Raw genomic sequence first — 18125 nt, forward strand, 5'->3', positions numbered from 1 at the left:
TTCCATAGTTCATCAGGCACTCTATCTATCAGATCTAGTCCCTTAAATCTATTTCTCACTTCCACTGTATAGTCATAAGGGATTTGATTTAGGTCATACCTGAATGGTCTAGTGGTTTTCCCTACTTTCTTCAACTTGAGTCTGAATTTGGCAATAAGGAGTTCATGATCTGAGCCACAGTCAGCTCCTGGTCTTGTTTTTGTTGACTGTATAGAGCTTCTCCATCTTTGGCTGCAAAAAATATAATCAATCTGATTTTGGTGTTGACCATCTGGTGATGTCCATGTGTAGAGTCTTCTCTTGTGTTGTTGGAAGAGGGTGTTTGCTATGACCAGTGCATTTTCTTGGCAAAATTCTATTAGCCTTTGCCCTGCTTCATTCCGTACTCCAAGGCCAAATTTGCCTGTTACTCCAGGTGTTTCTTGACTTCCTACTTTTGCATTCCAGTCCCCTATAATGAAAAGGACATCTTTTTTGGGTGTTAGTTCTAAAAGGTCTTGTAGGTCTTCATAAAACCATTCAACTTCAGTTTCTTCAGTGTTACTGGTTGGGGCATAGACTTGGATTACCATGGTATTGAATGGTTTGCCTTGGAAACGAACAGAGTTCATTCTGTCATTTTTGAGATTGCATCCAAGTACTGCACTTCGGACTCTTTTGTTGACCACAATGGCTACTCCATTTCTTCTAAGGGATCCTGCCCATGGTAGTAGATATAATGGTCATCTGAGTTAAATTCACCCATTCCACTCACTCCAAACAGCTGACTCGTTAGAAAAGACCCTGATGCTGGGAAAGATTGGAGGAGGAGGGGACCACAGAGGATGAGATGGTTGAATGGCATCACTGGCTCAGTTGACATGAATTTGAGCAAACTCTGGGAGATAGTGGAGGACAGAGGAGCCTGGAGTGCCACAGTCCATGGGGTCACAGAGAGGTGGTGACTGAACAACAACTAGGAATACTTAGACCCTAAGCACGTTGGCCGGCTCTCTCAGCAGCTCCCATGTTGTCTCTCCCATCCCAGGCTGGGTACCACATCTTTACAAGACCCCTGGGGAGGACGAGACCTACTTCTTCAGGTATGAGGGATGCACTTAGGGGAAGTGAAAGGGAGCAGGGAAGGTGAGAAAGCCTCTTCCCCACACCACTGGTGAGGCTGCCCACCCGATTTAGGAAGGAAGGGGACAGCAGTCTTCCCTGGTGGGGATGGTGAGGAAGGAGCCTGGGGAAGATTCAGAGGCAGAGGCAGCACAAGAAGCAGCTTGCCCACTCTCCCTGGGTCCTATAAATGAAGGACTCTTGCCCAAGGCCCTCGTCTCCTGGTGTTGTAAACACCTGGGATGTGCCCGGCAGCTGTCCTCTGCCTCCTCTCAGCACAGGACCCACCAAAGGAGACAAGACCAGACTCTAGATTGGAGAAATGAAACTGAGGGGGAGGGAGGTTGCCATAGTGATGGGAGCTGGATGGAGGCCCTTTCCCCGCAAAGACATACAAAAATGGGGAACTGGCTCCATCTCTGGAAGCTAGTACACAGTCCAAAATGGGAGCCTGATCATCAAGTCCTTCTAAATAGGCTGAGACTCTTCTAAAGATACAAGAAATCTGGTGGAAAGCAAGAGCAGACTGATGGACACAGATGAGATGCTTCTCTGGGACTGGAACCAGGTTCACTGCGTTCACTGGACATTGACTTCAACTAGAAATGTACCTAGCATCTGGCAGGTACTCAGAGATACTTGGGTGAGTGAATGAATGAATGAAGAATATTTTGAGGAAGAGTGAGGCAAGCTAACACTGAGAAAGATGGCTTTGGGAAGCCCCACTTGTTGCAGTGAGGGGGACTAAAGAGAGCCAGCCACTTGAGTGAGGAGACAGCTGTGTTGGGTAAGGGGACCGGGCAGGCAGGGTGGTGCTCTGATGGGAGATGGGGCTGGTGCCTGTGCGGTGACACTACCAAGAGTTGAAAGGGCTCTGGCAGGAGAGAGCTGAGACAGGAGGGTGAGCCCCAGGTTCAAACGTCACCCTCTCGACATTCACGGTCTGAGACACAGGCATGTGCCTGTAAGAGCTCTGGCACCTCCTGCCCCGGCCCTTGCCTCAGCCCCTCCCTGAGCCAGAATCTCTAGCTCTTTGCCATGAAATGCCTCTCCGCTTGGCACGGAGTGGGGACAGAGATAAGACTGAGCTGAAAGTGGACATGAAGACAGCATGCCAGAGGGTCACCGCAAAAGCCAGGAGACCCCAGGACAAAGGGACCACCCAGCTTAGGAGGTTGCCCATGAGAGAGAAGCCCTTAATTTCTGTCTCGACCATCATACTGCCCACAGCCCAGAGCCCCCATAACCTATTTTGTTCCCCATTTAGTCCAGAGCAGCCACATTCCCCCCAGCAAGAAAGCTGGACTACCCTTACAGAAGTAGAATAGATTTAATCTATAACTCAGAACTGTCTAGATTAGCAGCAGCTATGGACATTGAGAGCTGGGGAGGAACCTGCCCCCCTTGAAGGCATCTTGAGGGGCAGAGGGGTTCCCTCAATTCACAGAAGTGTTGACTGGTATGTTAGCTTTGCGCTCAGCTTCAATGCAGTACTTCTCAGGAAGGCCAGTGGCTCTGCAGGGAAAACAAAGGGTGGGCGTAAGGGGTAGGGGTGGTGGGGCGCGGACCAAAGAGACAGCAGAAGCAGGCTTAAAGAACCTAGGGACCTGTATCCCTGAGCCTGGTCCCACCACTCATTCCCCAAACACATCCCTGTCAAGGCTCCAGCATCCTGCTAAGGAGTTACCCAGAGAGCCAACCAAGGAAGTCCCAGCTTCAGAACATTCTGCAGGAGCCCCCTTCAGAGGGCAACAGCCCATGTGAGCCTGGAGTCAGGCAGGAGGCCCTCCCTACACCCCTATCACCGTCCCTTCGTTCCCCTAACCCTGCACATTCCAGGCTGCCTCCCTGGGTAAGGGGAGAGCAACGGGGGAGGAGGGGACCCCAGTGCACCTCAGCTCCTCGAGCTTTTTCCTTTTGATGTCTTCAATGCGCTCATGCCGCTTCTGGGCCTCCTCCTTGAGGCGCCGGCCCTCGTCGAAGGTGGCGATCCGGGCCTGCACCTGCTTCTGCTGGTTCTCCCGCACCTGGCGCCGGAGCTCGTTGGCGTGCTGCAGGCGCCCTGTAGCCTTTTTCTCCTCCTCCAGCCGCTCCTTTTCAATCTGCTCTCGCTGGGCCCTGAAGGAGGGACATGGGCTGTTGAACGGGCTAGGCTGAGCTGGCCCAACCCAGGGAAGGGTCTGGGGGAGTTCCTGGGTGGGCTCCTCTAGGAACATGCTTGAGAGACCAAAGCCCTCCCTTACCGTGGCTCAGAGACCAAGCCCAAAGGCTGTTCCCAGCCAGGCCCAGGTTCATGGGCATGGGACTCCGTCATGGGCATGTTTAGAAGGGCCCCTTGCTTGGCCTAAGTCTCTGCTATTTTAATTTTTGAACAAAGGGCTCTACATTCTCATTTTTCACCAGGCCCTATAGATTTTGTAGCTGGCCCTACACCTGGGATTTCACCCACCGGAAACTATCTATTTATTTATTTTTGGCTTTGCTGGGTCTTCATTGCTTCTCGGGCATTTTCTTTCTTTTCTCCAGTTGCAGCAGGCAGGGCTACCCTTCAGCTGTGGTCACAGGCTTCTCACTGCAGTGGTTTGACTTGTTGCCGAGCGCAGGCTCTAGGGCGGGCAGGCTTCATCAGCCACGGCACACGGGCTCAGTAGTTGCAGCTGCCAGGCTCTAGAGCGCAGCCTCAGCAGTTGCGGCACATGGGCTTACTTGCCCTGCAGCATGTGGGATCTTCCCAGACCAGGAATCGAACCCGAATCTCCTGCACTGGCAGGTGATTCTTTATCACTGAGCCTCCAGGGAAGCCCCAGTGGAAGCCATTGTCCTCCTCTGCTCTCTGATAACAATGCCCGACTCCTCTCAGCTTGTTCTGAGATATCTTTCCCTCTCTCCCTTACATCCCTGCCATTATCAGTAATAATGACATTAACAAAACCAACAAAGACAATGCTTAGGAAGTTCAAAGAAGTAAAATCTGTGATGTTGGCTCTCCTTAATTGCTGGAAGAAGAAGGAACTTTGCCTGTTACCTCTTACTGCTCCAACTCTAAACTTCTTTCAGGAGCCTCTTCCACAAGAAAACTTAATTGAACCCTGACACCCAAGGGAAAATGGCCAATGTAGACCAGATATGCTCAGAAAACAAAAAAAAGCTCAAATGAAATGCACTCACATCTCAGAGGAAATGCAATCATAGGCCATCTTGAGCTAACATCTTATTTCTTTCTCAGTGTAATCAAAAATAAAATGTAAAATCATCTTGGGCCAGGATGTCTCAACTGAGGTCACTCATACCCTAACCAAGAGCACCACTACCCTGACTCACTTCCTTCAGTCGTCTTCCAAGCTCCGCCATGTATGGCGTGTCCTCTCAACTCCGAGCAACTGTTTTTTTTTTTTTTTATTTACTTATTTGTCTGCACCAGGTCTTAGTTGTGTATACAAGATCTGCACTGTGGCGTGCAGGATCTAGCTCCGATCAGGAATCAAACCAGGGCCCCCTGCTTTAGGAGTGTGGAGTCTTAGCCACTGGATCACCAGGGAAGTCCCCCAGCAACTCTCTTAACCATACAGATACCTCCCAAATGTCTATACCTTCTACAGAGGCTTCTCAGTTTATCAAAAGAAAACTGCTGACACTTCTATGAAAGCAGAAGACTCTCCCCCCTGCCTTGCCATTATGTTCCTACATAGAAAACAGCTTTCTATCGTTTCACATGATGTGAAACAGGGGGGAAATGGGGGACCTGTATGTGTCACCAGACAGCCCCTGAGGTGGCATGCAATTGGAAACCCGAACAGGAAGGGCCCAGTCATTCCACAGGATTGGGGCTAGGATCCTGGAGCCGGCTGCATTACCATCATCTGGGGACTTTCAGAACTACTGGTGCCTGGGCCTCATCCCAGACCCGTTCAGTGAGAATCTCTGGCTGTGGTCCCTGGGCACTAGTACCTTTTGAAAGCTGCCAGGCATTTCCAAGAACCACTGAGTAGGGTAGGTCAGCTATTTATGCTTAGTCAACAGGCTGACAGTTAAAGGCATCCCTCTGTCCAGAAGCAGGAAGTCCATATATAAGCCATAGAGGAGGCCGTGCTTTTGAAGTAGGAAAAGCTCAATTGCTGGCCATGGCAGAGACGCTCCTAGCACTTGGAGATGCCCACCATGGTGATCACGTGGCCCTGGAGACACTAGGTCCTGATGCTAACCTAGAACAAAAGATGAGACTGAACTTCTCCAAAGGGCTGGTCTAGCGTTAATAACTGACTAGTCCTTGTGCTCCAGGCAAACAAAGCCAAGAAGGGACAAATGGGTCAGTGGCAACAGTAGGGCTTTAATTTCTTTCCAACATGTATAGGGATTTCTTTGGAAGGAATGATGCTAAAGCTGAAACTCCAGTACTTTGGCCACCTCATGCGAAGAGTTGACTCATTGGAAAAGACTCTGATGCTGGGAAGGACTGGGGGCAGGAGAAGAAGAGGACGACAGAGGATGAGATGGCTGGATGGCATCACTGACTCGATGGACGTGAGTCTGAGTGAACTCCGGGTGTAGGTGATGGACAGGGAAGCCTGGCGTGCTGCGATTCATGCGGTCACAAAGAGTCAGACACGACTGAGAGACTGAACTGAACTGAACTGAACTGAATCCAAGGAGGCAATGGCAACCCACTCCAGTACTCTTGCCTGGAAAATCCTATGGACGGAGAAGCCTGGTAGGCTGCAGTCCATGGGGTCGCTAAGAGTCTGACATGACTGAGTGACTTCACTTTCACTTTTCACTTTCATGCATTGGAGAAGGAAATGGCAACCCACTCCAGTGTTCTTACCTGGAGAATCCCAGGGATGGGGGAGCCTAGTGGGCTGCCATCTATGGGGTTGCACAGAGTCGGACATGACTGAAGCAACTTAGCAGCAGCAGCAGCAGTGACTGCTAAAGGCAGCCCAGATGTCTAAGAGCACAGAGGCTGGGGAGGGCAGATATCTAAAAGGCAACCTGGAGTCCAGGGGCCAAAGCTTTGGGGCCGTTAAGGAAAGTACCATCTTTATCAGGTATCTGGAGACCATGGCATGACCCTTGAGGGCAAGGAGAGCTACAAAGCCAAAGGACATCACAGCCAATGGAGGTAGGCTGAGGGTCCAGAGTCCCATACAAGTCCAAGAACTTAGCTCCGGCAAAGACGACGATTCCTATAGACTGTTCTGTCTCTGCCCAGGAATCCAGGGGCCTGGTCTGGCATGCAACTAACTGGGGCAGTAGCAAGAAGGTCCAAGAGCATATAGACCAAGAAAGCTGGGCTGCTCCACTCAATCTCTACCTATCTGAGCATAATTCCGGGCTGCTCCACTCAGTCTCTATCTATCTGAGCATGATTTCTGCAGTTTGTACCACTCTGCCTCAATTCAAATTTCGTTTGTTTCCTTTATTTGTTTAATTTTTTTGGTTTAAGCTTGGCTGCACTTCACAGCACACAGGATCTTAATTCCCCAACAAGGCAGTGACGTGCTAAGTCCTAACCACTGAACCACCAGGGGATTCCCCAGTTTGTTTCCTTTAATTTTTTTCTTTTTTTAATCTTATAGAGTCTGAACCAGAGTAAGAAGAGAGTCTTTCCCAGTTAGGCCAAAACAGTTAGAGCTAGGAGAACACCACCGGTCTGGTGGTGGCAGATCTAACTAGTAGAAAGTAGAGCCGCTGAGACTGCTGGCTGCCTTTGGGGAGGAGGAGGGAGACAGAGACAGTGAGAGATGTGAACACTTAACTTCCACTTACGGCTGGAATTATCATTGAGCCAACAGAGAGAACAAAAGTAAAAGGATAACAAGCTGGCAAGGCAGGAAAGATGGATGCATATAGGTGAGGTCCATCCAGATATGAGTCTCTAACATCCTTCCTACATGAATGGGCAAGGATGGTGTTTTATTCATCTCTAATATCAAGACCATAGCATCCAGCACAGAGCCTTGAATTTACATGCTTAATATATATTTGTCAAATGAATGGCAAAGACCTCCCTTAAAGTCCTGCTCTGATGACTTGCAACCCAGAGCGTGTGAGTTCTTCTCTGTTCTCAACCTCTCCTGCTGCAGTTTCAGCCCAAACTTGCTAAGGAACATGGAGACAGAGACAGCAGAAGGGCCCAGAGTTATATCTTTATTCATACTTTTAATGCTCCTGGGTAAATAATCCCAATAATCCCCAATTCCTTAAACACTTCCAGGTGCTATTAATATATTTCCATTCTCTAATAAAATTCTTGGCTCAAGTGTCTGAAATATTTCAGTCACCCATCGAGGTAGAATGCCCCGCATCAGCGCGGTCAAGGTGGCTGCGCATCTGTCTATGGACATGCCGGAAGGCACCTGTCCACCAGTACGGACCGTCCCTGCCACAGTACTCGGAAAGGAAGCCGAGGGTCCCAGCCCCTCCTACCGGAGAATCCTCTCGAACTCATCCCGGTCCCGTTGCACCTGGACAGCCAGAGTGTGCTCCTTGAAAGCCACCTGTTCTAGTCGACTTTTCCGCAGCATGGCCTCTGTTTCCAGCTTCTTCTGTGCGTTTTCCTTTTCCTTTCTGCGCCACTCTCTGTCGGCAAACTCCTGATTGCGCTTGGCCCGCAGGGCATCCTGGGGAAGGAGAGGGTGGGGGAGGCCAGTGAGGGTGCAAAAAATACCCTCAGGTCCCTTTAGGACGACGCCTGCTCCAGCTGACCCAGCCTGCTTCGAGAAACCTCCGGAATTTCTCTAGCAACAAGATTATGCTAAGAGAGAACAAACGGAAACCTGTCATAGAACTTTCAGGTCAGAAGATACCCTGAAGGGTCATCTTGTCCTTCTCCCCCCGAACCCCACCAGCTTATCCCAGTTCTTCCCCTATACCTCAAACACCTCCAGGCGGTCCTGCGATTGCTTCTAATTTTAAAAACTGCTAATGATGGAGATGCCACTGTTTCCTCCTCCCGTGACACATTTCAATAGTTAGTTAAGGTTGAAAGTTCTTTATGTGGCAGCCAAAACTTTCCCTTGGATGTTAGGCAAGTAATGCACTCCTCAATGCTTGCTGCCATAGGTGTGTGAGCAGGCCCATCCCTCCATCCTCAAACTACTGAAGCTGAGGTACCTCGCATCCTCTCTTCTATACCCTCACCCTTGAGGCTATTTTACAGGCTGTCAAAGGACGAGTTAAGCAGGTATGAGGGGCTGAGGGAAGCCAAGATCGAACAGGTACCTGCTCTGCCTGGTAATCCTGGGCCTTCTCCTGCATGGCCCTCAGGCGGGCAATCTCCTTCTCTTTCTCCCTCCGGATTCTCTCCTGCTCAGCCTCAAACTCTGCTTCTCGGGCCTGCCAGGAAGAAAAGATCTCATAGAATGGCTCCCATCTGCCCCAGCCTTGCAGAAAGAAACTGAGCCCCTGTCTGTTCAGTATGCCCCCTACCCCTCCCTGACTCCGTTTTTTAAAATTTATTTATTTTTAATTGAAGGATAATTGCTTTTTAATTGAAGGATAATTGTGTGACTCCTTTTAATGTAGGGCAACATGACTAGCAATGCATAGCTATGAAACTAATCAGCATTTGTAAGATGCTTCACTGCTTACAAAATGTCTTCTCCTGTAATATCCCAGAGAGTCCTCACAATGTCTCATGAGATAGATATTCGATATGAAGAAACTAATGCTCATAAAATTCAAGGGTCCTATCCAAGACTGCACAGCTTGTAAACCACAAGACAGATTCACCTACAGGTGAGCCCAGACTTCACGCTGTGTCCTCTACTTCACAATTTCCAAGTTGTAAGGCCTCTGGGCCAAGTTTCTAGAAATAGTAACTGTGGCTTCCTGCCTGTCTTATAAAGTACAGCAGGTGGAAGTTATCTCATTAGTCCTTGGGCAAATGGCCAGCCCTATGATGTCCGGTCCCCCAGTGGTTGGCAGTTACCTAAGGAGTGAGCCATCAAAATTAGTTCCCTTTGCCACCTCTCTGAAAGTGCAGACATAGCCCTAAAAGCTTTCTATACGCAGCGTCCCAACTACCATTCTGGGGTATTCATAAGACGAATGGCTTCACCTTGTTCTACCTGTCTAGACTCTGTGCACCACAGTGCGTTATCTGCTGTGAAGTGTGCATGGCTGCATGTGTGTCAAGCTGGTCTCTTTGCTCAGCGTTGCCCTATATGGCAGGGCAGGGAACTCTGGAGGCTTCCACCACCTATCTCTGCCTTCGGGGCAGCCTCAGCTGTAAGAGTGGAGACCACTGTGAGGTCAGGGAGGGGCTTGTGATATCCTTGGAGACTTATGGTGGGTTGTGGTCATGCCCAAGTGCCCAATCCCTTTACCAGTCTCCACCTCTCTCAGCTCCTTCTGCTAATGACCTTTCTGGGTATGAAGGTCATACATTGTCCTTTCCTGGTCAGAAATCTAGGGCAATTCCTCATCATTCCACACTTGCGGTGCTGCTCAAGGTCCAAGGCCTCCCCAACAACTGCTCTCAGCTCTCCATCATCTCACCACCTCATTTCCCATCACAGCCACCAGAGACTCTCTGCTGCAGCCAATAGACCTGTTCACAACTCCTGCACGTGACTGGCTTATTATCACCACCGTCATCCACTCAGGAACAGTGGCTGACGTCCACATGAGGTACATGGTATTATTCTAGGTATGTTCAGCCTAGTCTGGTAACTGGACACACTGAGGCATTTAGGATCTTTTCCATCACTCAGTTACTAGGTTTGCAAGAAGTGAGTGATTAGATGAGACAACACACACGAAGCACTTAGCACAGAGCCCATGCATAGACTAAGCACTTGATAAATGGTAGTGGTATGATCGTTATTATGCAGAAACCCATGTTCCAAGTCTTGCATTCTCACTGTTGCCTGCATATAGCTGGCATTCAATGAAGAAGCCAGAACCAATAAGCAAGCTTTGCTGAGCTTCATTTTCTGTGGTTTGCATTTGGAGTACTGAGGTATATCAAACCTGCCTTTTCCAGTTGTACCAACACCCTCCCCCCGTAAGACTTCCTTAGAGAAGTGTGGTGTCATCACAGAAGCTCAAAGCTAGGAGGGGAGACAGGACTACCACATGAGGAACTGAGTAACTTTTCTCCCTTCTCTTCTGACAGAAATCCATGTTCACTCCATCTAGACCATGTCTAAAAGCTTTTCTTTGCCCTCCATTCCTCACAGACTCCAATCATGCCATCGCCCCAGAAAGAATCAATGCATTCGCGAGCTGCGTATCTCCCTGGAACTGTTCTCATGCATTGCTCTCTGCTCCACAGTGTATTTGTTCTGGTGGTTGAAGCCTCTGCTTTCCAAATCTAGCACCAAGTAAAGGGTGCCCAAGATAGGAATTTTCACAAGAAATTTACAGGGCAGCTGACTCATAATTACTGGAGATATAATTATCCAGGTCATGAGGAATCCACAAAATCTTCACCTTCACCAATAGTTTTAATTTTCTTCCCTACCTGAACCTGACCCTCATCCCAAATTCCAATCAAAGGTGTTAACAAGGATAACATGCTACTTAGGGTGTCCTTTGCAGGCTATTCTCTGGTAATGAACAAGGAGACTGGCCAGGTAGAAAGCAAAAGGAGCCAGGCCCTTGAACTAAGGACGTGAATTTTCAGGCTGATGACGTGACTGCCTTCTGTTGAGTTCACTCAGGACTCATGCCTACCCCTCCCTGAGACAGACATTCCATTCCTGCTCAGAAGTCCCAGGCATCAGAGGGCGGGTCCCTACCATCTTCTTCTTGGTGAACTCCATCACCATCTGGTCAGCCAGCTTCTCCTGAGCCAGCAGCTCTGCTTTCTGCCTCTGGGTTTCATCATTGATGCGTTTGATCTCAGCCTGCATCTTCAGCTTTTGCTGGTGCCTCTGTTCCAGGTCCTGCCACCAAAGGGAGAGAGCCTCAGAGAAGAAGAGAGACAGAAAGATACTGGCCTACCAGGATGGAGAGACACAGATGGAGGCAGGGAAAGAGATGCACGCTCTGCAGTCTAGTTCTCATTACTGGCCTTGATTCAAACTACTCTTTCCAGGATCATGAATGACCTCTTCTAGCCAAACAGCCCTTGGCAGTCTTCATCCACCTTGACTTTGTGGCAGCCTTGACACTGTTGATCTCTATTCAGTCTCAAGGAGTAAAGGCTCCTAAAATTCTACTCAGTGTCTCCCACATGTCAGGCAAAATCCTATCACTTGTTCATAATGTTTTCCCTTGCCTTCAATTCCCTTCTCCTATTCTAACCCAAACTTTTGGTCTCTGTTCAATAATGATAATTAAAATAATAAAGTATGATGCTAACTGAGTACCTTTTTTGGGCCATGCCACAGTATGTTAGTTTCCTGACCAGGGAGGGAAACCTTGCGCCCTGGAGTGGAAATGCAAAGTCTTAACCACTGAACCACCAGGGAAGTCTCAGGGAAGTCTATTCTTATGAATAGAAAGTACTTTATATAACTTTATATAACCTACCTCTAATCCCTAAATGTATCCCCAAACCCTGAAAATTAGGTCTTGTTATCTTTCTCATGCAAATGGAAAAACTGAGGCCCAGAGTTTAAGTGACTTGCCCAGGTCCACAGAGCTAATAAACTCCAGAGCCCAGAATTTTGGAACCCGGTCTATCTTAATTAAAGTTCCAATTGTCTCTGGAACTCTGACTTGATTGCCCCAAGTTTTCATTCTCTCTGCATTTCTGAATTCCCTTTGCACCTAGGATGGTGATATACCTCCTGGGATTTGATTATATGCTGCTTTGTGGGGCCCACCCACTTCCTGAGTGTTCATTCTGTCCCAGCCAGAGGACAGGGACCACGAGTCACACATCTTCTCTTTCCCGATACTGAGAGGAAAACAGCAAATACTCAATAACGAGGCAAGGAAGATGGGGAAGAAGGTGAGAGGCAAGTGAGAAAGGGGGAAAATAAAATCTCAGAAGCACAATGAGTAATGGAGATCAGAGTCCACATCATCATGAGTGACAAGATCCCTTCTAAGAAATGAGCTGGAGCCTCTGAAAGCACCCAGTGGTCAGACCTCTTCTGAGCACATCCCCAGGCCCTGATGCGGAGGGGCACTGGGATCTCGGGCTGGGTCCTCCCTATCCTCTCAAACTTGGACTCCTTGCTTCAAACTCTCGTACCTGTCAACTCACCCCACCTCCCACACTGCTCCCAGACGCCTCCACATCTTCAAAGACTAACCCCTGCTGGTCTTCCAGTCCTATCTGCCCAGCTTCTGCCCTAATGCATCCCAGGCGACGCTGCTGGCCCTCCCTCAGCTTGGCTTGCTGCGCTGTTCAGGGCCCTTCCTCCAGGGAGCCTCCTGAACAGAAAAGCACAGTGCTGTCTGCCTCCCGCCAGGTCCGTGTGGCGCCTGAGTCATGACTGCCCGCACCCCCTCAGTCTCCACGTGCCAGCCTCCTGGCTCACTCCACAGCCCCTGTCCTGCTGCTCCAAATCCCACAGCCTCTCTTCCTCACCTCCCTTTCTTCCTTTACTTCTTACCTTTCTTTCCCCCATCAGTTTTAGGCCCGATACTGGTATTGAGAGTGAAAGCAAAAGTGTTAATCCTTTGTCTGGCTCTTGCAATTCTGTGGACTGTAGCCCACCGGGCTCCTCTGTCTATGGGACTATCCAGGCAAGGATCCTGGAGTGGGTTTCCATTCCCTTCTCCAGGGCATCTTCCCAACTCAGAGATCGAACCCATGTCTCTTAGGTCTGCCTACATTGGCAAGTGGGTTCTTTACCATCTGAAGGTAGTATTTAAACCCACTGACCCTCAAAGCTAGAAAAGCTGCTGACTTCTGATCTATGACATACATATAATCATATATTCATTACCTTACTTCTTTGCTTATTTACTTTTTTTGGTTTGTTTTTGTGGGTTCATTTCATTTTCAAGAAACCAAAGAATTTTCCCTGTTTCTCATCTTTGAAGCCATTGCAAAGCAACCCCACATTGACTCCTGACACTCTCTCCATCTTGCTAGCAAGGTGGGAAAAACTGGTGGCTCAGCTGGTAAAGAATCCACCTGCAACGTGCAAGACCTGGGTTTGACCCCTGGGTTGGGAAGATCCCCTGGAGAAGGGAAAGGCTACCCACTCCAGTATTCCGGCCTGGAGAATTCCATGCACTGTTCGCAAAGAGTTAATGCAGTTCTAAACTGGTGAGGCAGAGGTTTCTATCTCTGCCCCATAATACTTCCTGAAGACTCAGGGAGTGCCTAGAAGGACAAGAAAAGGACAATGACATAACACCTGAGCAACTGTTGACTCAGCGACACCTGGAACTCTCTCAATGAGCCCCTGCGTGTGTTCTCAGTCGCTTTAATTGTCTCCGACTCTGTGCCACCCTATAGACTGTAGCCTGCCAGGTTCCTCTGTCCCTGGGATTCTCCAAGGCAAGAATACTGGAGTGGGTTGCCATGCCCTCCTCCAGGGGATTTTCCCAACCCAGGGATTGAACCTGTGGCGTCGCTTGCATCTTCTGCACTGCAGGCAGATTCTTTACCACTGAGCCATCTGGAAAGCCCCCTCAGTGAGCCCACCAATGCCCATTCCCCACAGCGAATTTGGGTTCTTCAGTATGCTGCATGTCTACCCCAGACCTATCCTTTCTGGCCCTTTCCTGAGCCAGGAGCTTGGCCAGGTCTTGTCTGTCTTCTTGGCCTTGTTGGTCCCCTTCTCAAGCAGCTCACGAAGTTGCCTGCCCCCTCATCTTCCCTAGCCACCCAGTGATCTGCCTCCCACTTCTCACACTGTACCTTAGACTGCAGGCGCTCTGAGAAGCCTTCATAATTATGAGGTCCCCTCCCCATGAGACCCAGCCGGGCCCCCTGTCACCCCTCACCATCAAGTGCACTGGGAGATGACGATTCAGTCATCATAAACATGGGGGAAGAGGAGAACAATAAAGGAATACAGTTTCCATGAGTTAAATACACCATTAGGCAATAACCTGGCAAATCAGAATATGGGGCATTCTTCAAATCAGCTGGCCTGAGTACTTCAAAATATCAGTGTTATTAAAATCAGTGAATGGATAAGGAAACTCTGCCATCAAAGGAGACTTAGGTGAATACAGTGTGTGAATCCTGATGATTCAATCCCTGACTGAATCCTGGTTTGGAAGAGAGAAAACCATGGCAAATACATTTTTGGAACAACCGGGTAAATTTGAATGTAGATTAAATATTAAATGATATTGTAGAATGGTCAGACTCAAAATTTTGATGGGGGGATGTGATAATGGTACTGCTGACAAGCCAATGTCTTTGTTCTTCAGAGATACAAGTTGAAGCATTTAGGCAAAGTGCCAAGATATGGGAAACTTACTTTCAAATACCTTAATAATAGCAAAATACATATATACATCTAAAAGAGACAAGCAGCTCCATGGAATTAACAATCATTAAATACAGGGGAAGCACTGATGGGTGTGGTACAGTTCTTTGAATGTGTCTATGTGTACAAAATGTTTCCAAAGTAAAAAAATTGAGGGGGAAAAGAATAAATGCTCCAAGTGCTGGCCATGTACCTCCTCTCTGAGCCAGGGGCTTTCATATATTGCAAAAGATCCAATAAGGCCAATAGAAGGGGATTTTTTTAAGCCTACTTGGTTTGAGTAGCTATGTTATTTATTTCTTATGCAATGGAGATGCCTACTAATTTTAGATAGGCTAACAGGAAAAAACGTTTGGCTTGTCCATACAATTAATGACACTGGGATGCAACGTACCTTGGGTGAGGTAACAGCAGAGAGCCTGGAACTAAAAGACAGCTGCTGTTCATGTACAAAGTATACAATATCCCAAGATAATTGAGGGAAGACAATAAAACATCCCTATGTTTATTTGTGCAAAGCATGCAGCAATATCTTTCCTTGGTGTGTCCATTTACACAGATATGTCAATCCTGGACCCCAAGTCCCAGGAAGGCAGGGACAGTATCTAAATCACTGCTCATCCTCATGAGGCCTCAGCCAAACAAGTGTTTCATATGGCAATAAAAAGTTGACGGTGATGATGTCGTGAAACGTGCATGTGTCTGACGGAACATCAGCCCACCCCCTCCAACCCCACAGCGTCGGAGGGCTTTATTGCTGGCAGAACTTGGCATGATCTGTGCAGCCCAGTTACCCTTAGATCCTCCTCTTGGAGCTTTTCCATGTATTCCAGCATCTGCTCCTTCTCCTGCTCCCGCTGTTCAGCAAGCAGCGATCGCTCCTCCTGGTTCTTTTCCATCTGTTCCACAATGTGCCGTCTTCCTCTGGGAAGAAACAGTGCCACGGTGTCTTAGACACCAAGAGTCCAGGTCTCTGTTCTAACCTCCACCCAAATAACACCCACGATGGGAGGCATTGTAGGGACAACGTGATGAGTGCCCCCTAAATAACACTATGTTCCACAAGCGGGGTCAGTCCTTTCTCTTCCAAGCTCCTAATTCTGGGGCTCACCCTTCCTGAGATTCCCTCCCTTCATTTGTTTGTCCAAGAGTGTGCCCATAAGACACCTTCTCCTTTCAGTACCTGAGGTCTTCTGAAATCCTACCACCTCCCAAAACTTCCCAAAGTAATCAGAGGGAGTGACCTTCCCAAGCTGATTCCCCAGAGTTAAGAAGCCCACAGTAACTCCTTTCTCCGGAGCATCTGCTCTCACCCAGTGTATCTTGTCGTCCCACTCCATCTACCATGCCTAGTTAGCTAACTGTCCTTCTTATATCCAATCTCATATTTTAAGACCATCGGCTGCTGGTGTACAGGGCTGAGTCTGCGGAATTCTCTACACTCAGCAGTACCCTTGCTCAACAATAGAAAGCAGAGAAACCAGATTCTAGAGTCAGTGCAGCCAGTGACTCCCTCTGTGTTATTGGGATGTCAACAACCTTGGAAGCATCTAGATCCCATGATCTCTGAGTAAAGGCTGGGAGAGTGGGAGAAGACACAGATGAGGACAAGTATCTGTGGGAAGGAGTAAGACACTGACATTCAGAGAGTACTGTTGAATGGCGTCATGACTCCCTATGAAATATACTAGAGCAAGGAGCAAAAAGAGTTACATGGAAGCAGGTTTAGACTCAGTATAAGGACCAGGTGAACTCATTAGAGCTGCCTAAAAAGGCAGGGATTTCCCCTTCCTTGGAACTGTTCGTGCAAAAGACGAAGAGCCATTTAGCCATGAAATAAACTTTACATGGGAGCCTACTGTATGGACCAGGTACCTGCTAGAAGTACACAGATGAACGGCGCAAGAGAACAGAATACAAATGGGGAGAAAGAACTGCCATTCAGTGTGGTGCAAGGACTATTTATAGGGGTAATTGTTGTATTATATGGTTGGCATTCTAAATCTGGGACACTATGATTCTATAATTTACCTGCTTTGGGATTTGTCCTTTCCTGCAAACTGGAGGGGATTGAATTTATTCATTCTAACTTGTATTAGGCATTTACTACAGTCCAAACATTCTGGCAGGTCAGAAGCTACAGAAACAAGACAGGGACCCTGTCCTCAGTGAGCATACAGCCTGGTGAGGGTAAGGGAGCCGCAGCACAAGGAGGGGCGTGTCAGACCACAAACACAGTGTAGAGGCCCCAGAGCAGGGAGGCTCGAAGCTTGCCCAGTGAAGTCAGGGAGGTTTCTCAGGGGAGGGGAGAGCAAGGCCACATTATGAAGGAAGAGAGAGCATTTTCCGGGGTGGGAGAGGAAAAAAGGAAAGAGAGGGTATTCAAAGCCGAGGAAACAACAAAAAATAATGAGATTATATGAAGACCTGGCATGCTGGGGGACATGAAGGAAAGCCTCCTAGAATGGATGGCAAGAAATGATGCAGAATGAGGGTGAATCAGGGCCGTACTGTGAAACACCTGTTGTGATCTTAGAAACAAGCTTTAAGATGTTCTACAGTTGTTTGGGATTGGGCATGTACACACTGCTGTGTTTAAAATGGATAACCAACAAGGACCTACCATATAGCACATGGAACTCTGCTGAGTGTTGTGTGGCAGCCTGGATGCAAGGAGAGTTTAGGCGAGAATGGATATATGTATATGTATGACTGAGTCCCTTTGTGGTTCACCTGAAACTATCACAACATTGTTTGTTAACTGGCTATACTTCAATACACAATAAAAATTAAAAAGAAAAAAAAAAGAAGTTCTGTGGCTTTCTGAATCATTCCATAAAGGTTTGTGATAATAACAAAGGATGATAATGACCATTTCTCATGTCCTTCTCTGCAAGGCTATATGGACCTAAAGATGCATGGAAAAGACTTAGAGAGGGAAATGCCACAACCACCTCTTTACCGGATTCTCTCCTCCCTCCTCTTTCTGTCTAGCTCCTCCTGCCTTTGAACAGATTTCTGCCGCTCCACCTCCATCATCTGATTCAACCGCTTCTCCTCTGCATCCAGTTCTTTTTGGATCAGCTGCTTCTCCAGAATTTGGGCATCCCGAATGGCATGGCACTTGGCGTTGAGGATGATCTGGAGAGTGGAATTGAACTTGTGGTACTAGGTCTGAGAGTAAGGATGGGGATGGGGGTGGGGGGTGGGGGGTGGGGTGATACACCACAGGGATGTGGAAGCTGGAGTGGGGAGAAATGGGAGCAGAATCCTATCAAGTGTGCTCACAAACCCAGAAAAGCAATAGCATCTTTCAGGGTACTGGGTCTGGTGTTTGGGGCACAGGGGGGCGGTCATGGATCACTCTTTGGGAATAAGATGAAAGCTATGGGTCTTCTCCTCCATAAAATTCGCTTACATCTATACACACAAAATTTCCATAAAACTTTAGAAGTTCATGGTCCCCTTAGGGACCCCTGAACCTCAAATGAAGACCTCCCCCCAATTCTACTCTTCAGGAAAATAAACATTCTTGCAGAGGCCGAGCCACTGGATTTTTAAGCTAAAAGAGCCCAACCTGACACATAAGGAGATGAAAAAATCAGGAGCCATCAATAAGAGCTGTGGAGTAAAAGCTTTGGAAAATAAAAGGAAGCATTAAGGAGAGAAGAT

General features: G+C 48.2%; 1 protein-coding gene across 4 annotated transcripts in view; it reads right to left on the bottom strand.

Moving 5' to 3' along the window:
* Positions 1-2412: 2412 nt before the first annotated feature.
* The window catches only part of CFAP45 (cilia and flagella associated protein 45), a 35452-nt gene continuing 19739 nt past the window's right edge, over positions 2413-18125 (bottom strand). For all 4 annotated transcript variants that reach the window (XM_069577389.1, XM_069577367.1, XM_069577378.1 and 1 more), the window contains 7 exons: positions 17416-17594; positions 15248-15377; positions 10845-10991; positions 8323-8436; positions 7528-7721; positions 2995-3219; positions 2413-2616 (listed from right to left, as the gene is read on the bottom strand). In XM_069577389.1, coding sequence (XP_069433490.1) covers positions 2538-2616; positions 2995-3219; positions 7528-7721; positions 8323-8436; positions 10845-10991; positions 15248-15377; positions 17416-17594 — 1068 coding nt within the window. In that variant the 3' untranslated portion in view covers positions 2413-2537. The remainder of the gene's footprint in view (positions 2617-2994; positions 3220-7527; positions 7722-8322; positions 8437-10844; positions 10992-15247; positions 15378-17415; positions 17595-18125) is intronic.

This window comes from Ovis canadensis, chromosome 1 (assembly GCF_042477335.2).
Source record: "Ovis canadensis isolate MfBH-ARS-UI-01 breed Bighorn chromosome 1, ARS-UI_OviCan_v2, whole genome shotgun sequence".
Classification (NCBI taxonomy): domain Eukaryota; kingdom Metazoa; phylum Chordata; class Mammalia; order Artiodactyla; family Bovidae; genus Ovis; species Ovis canadensis.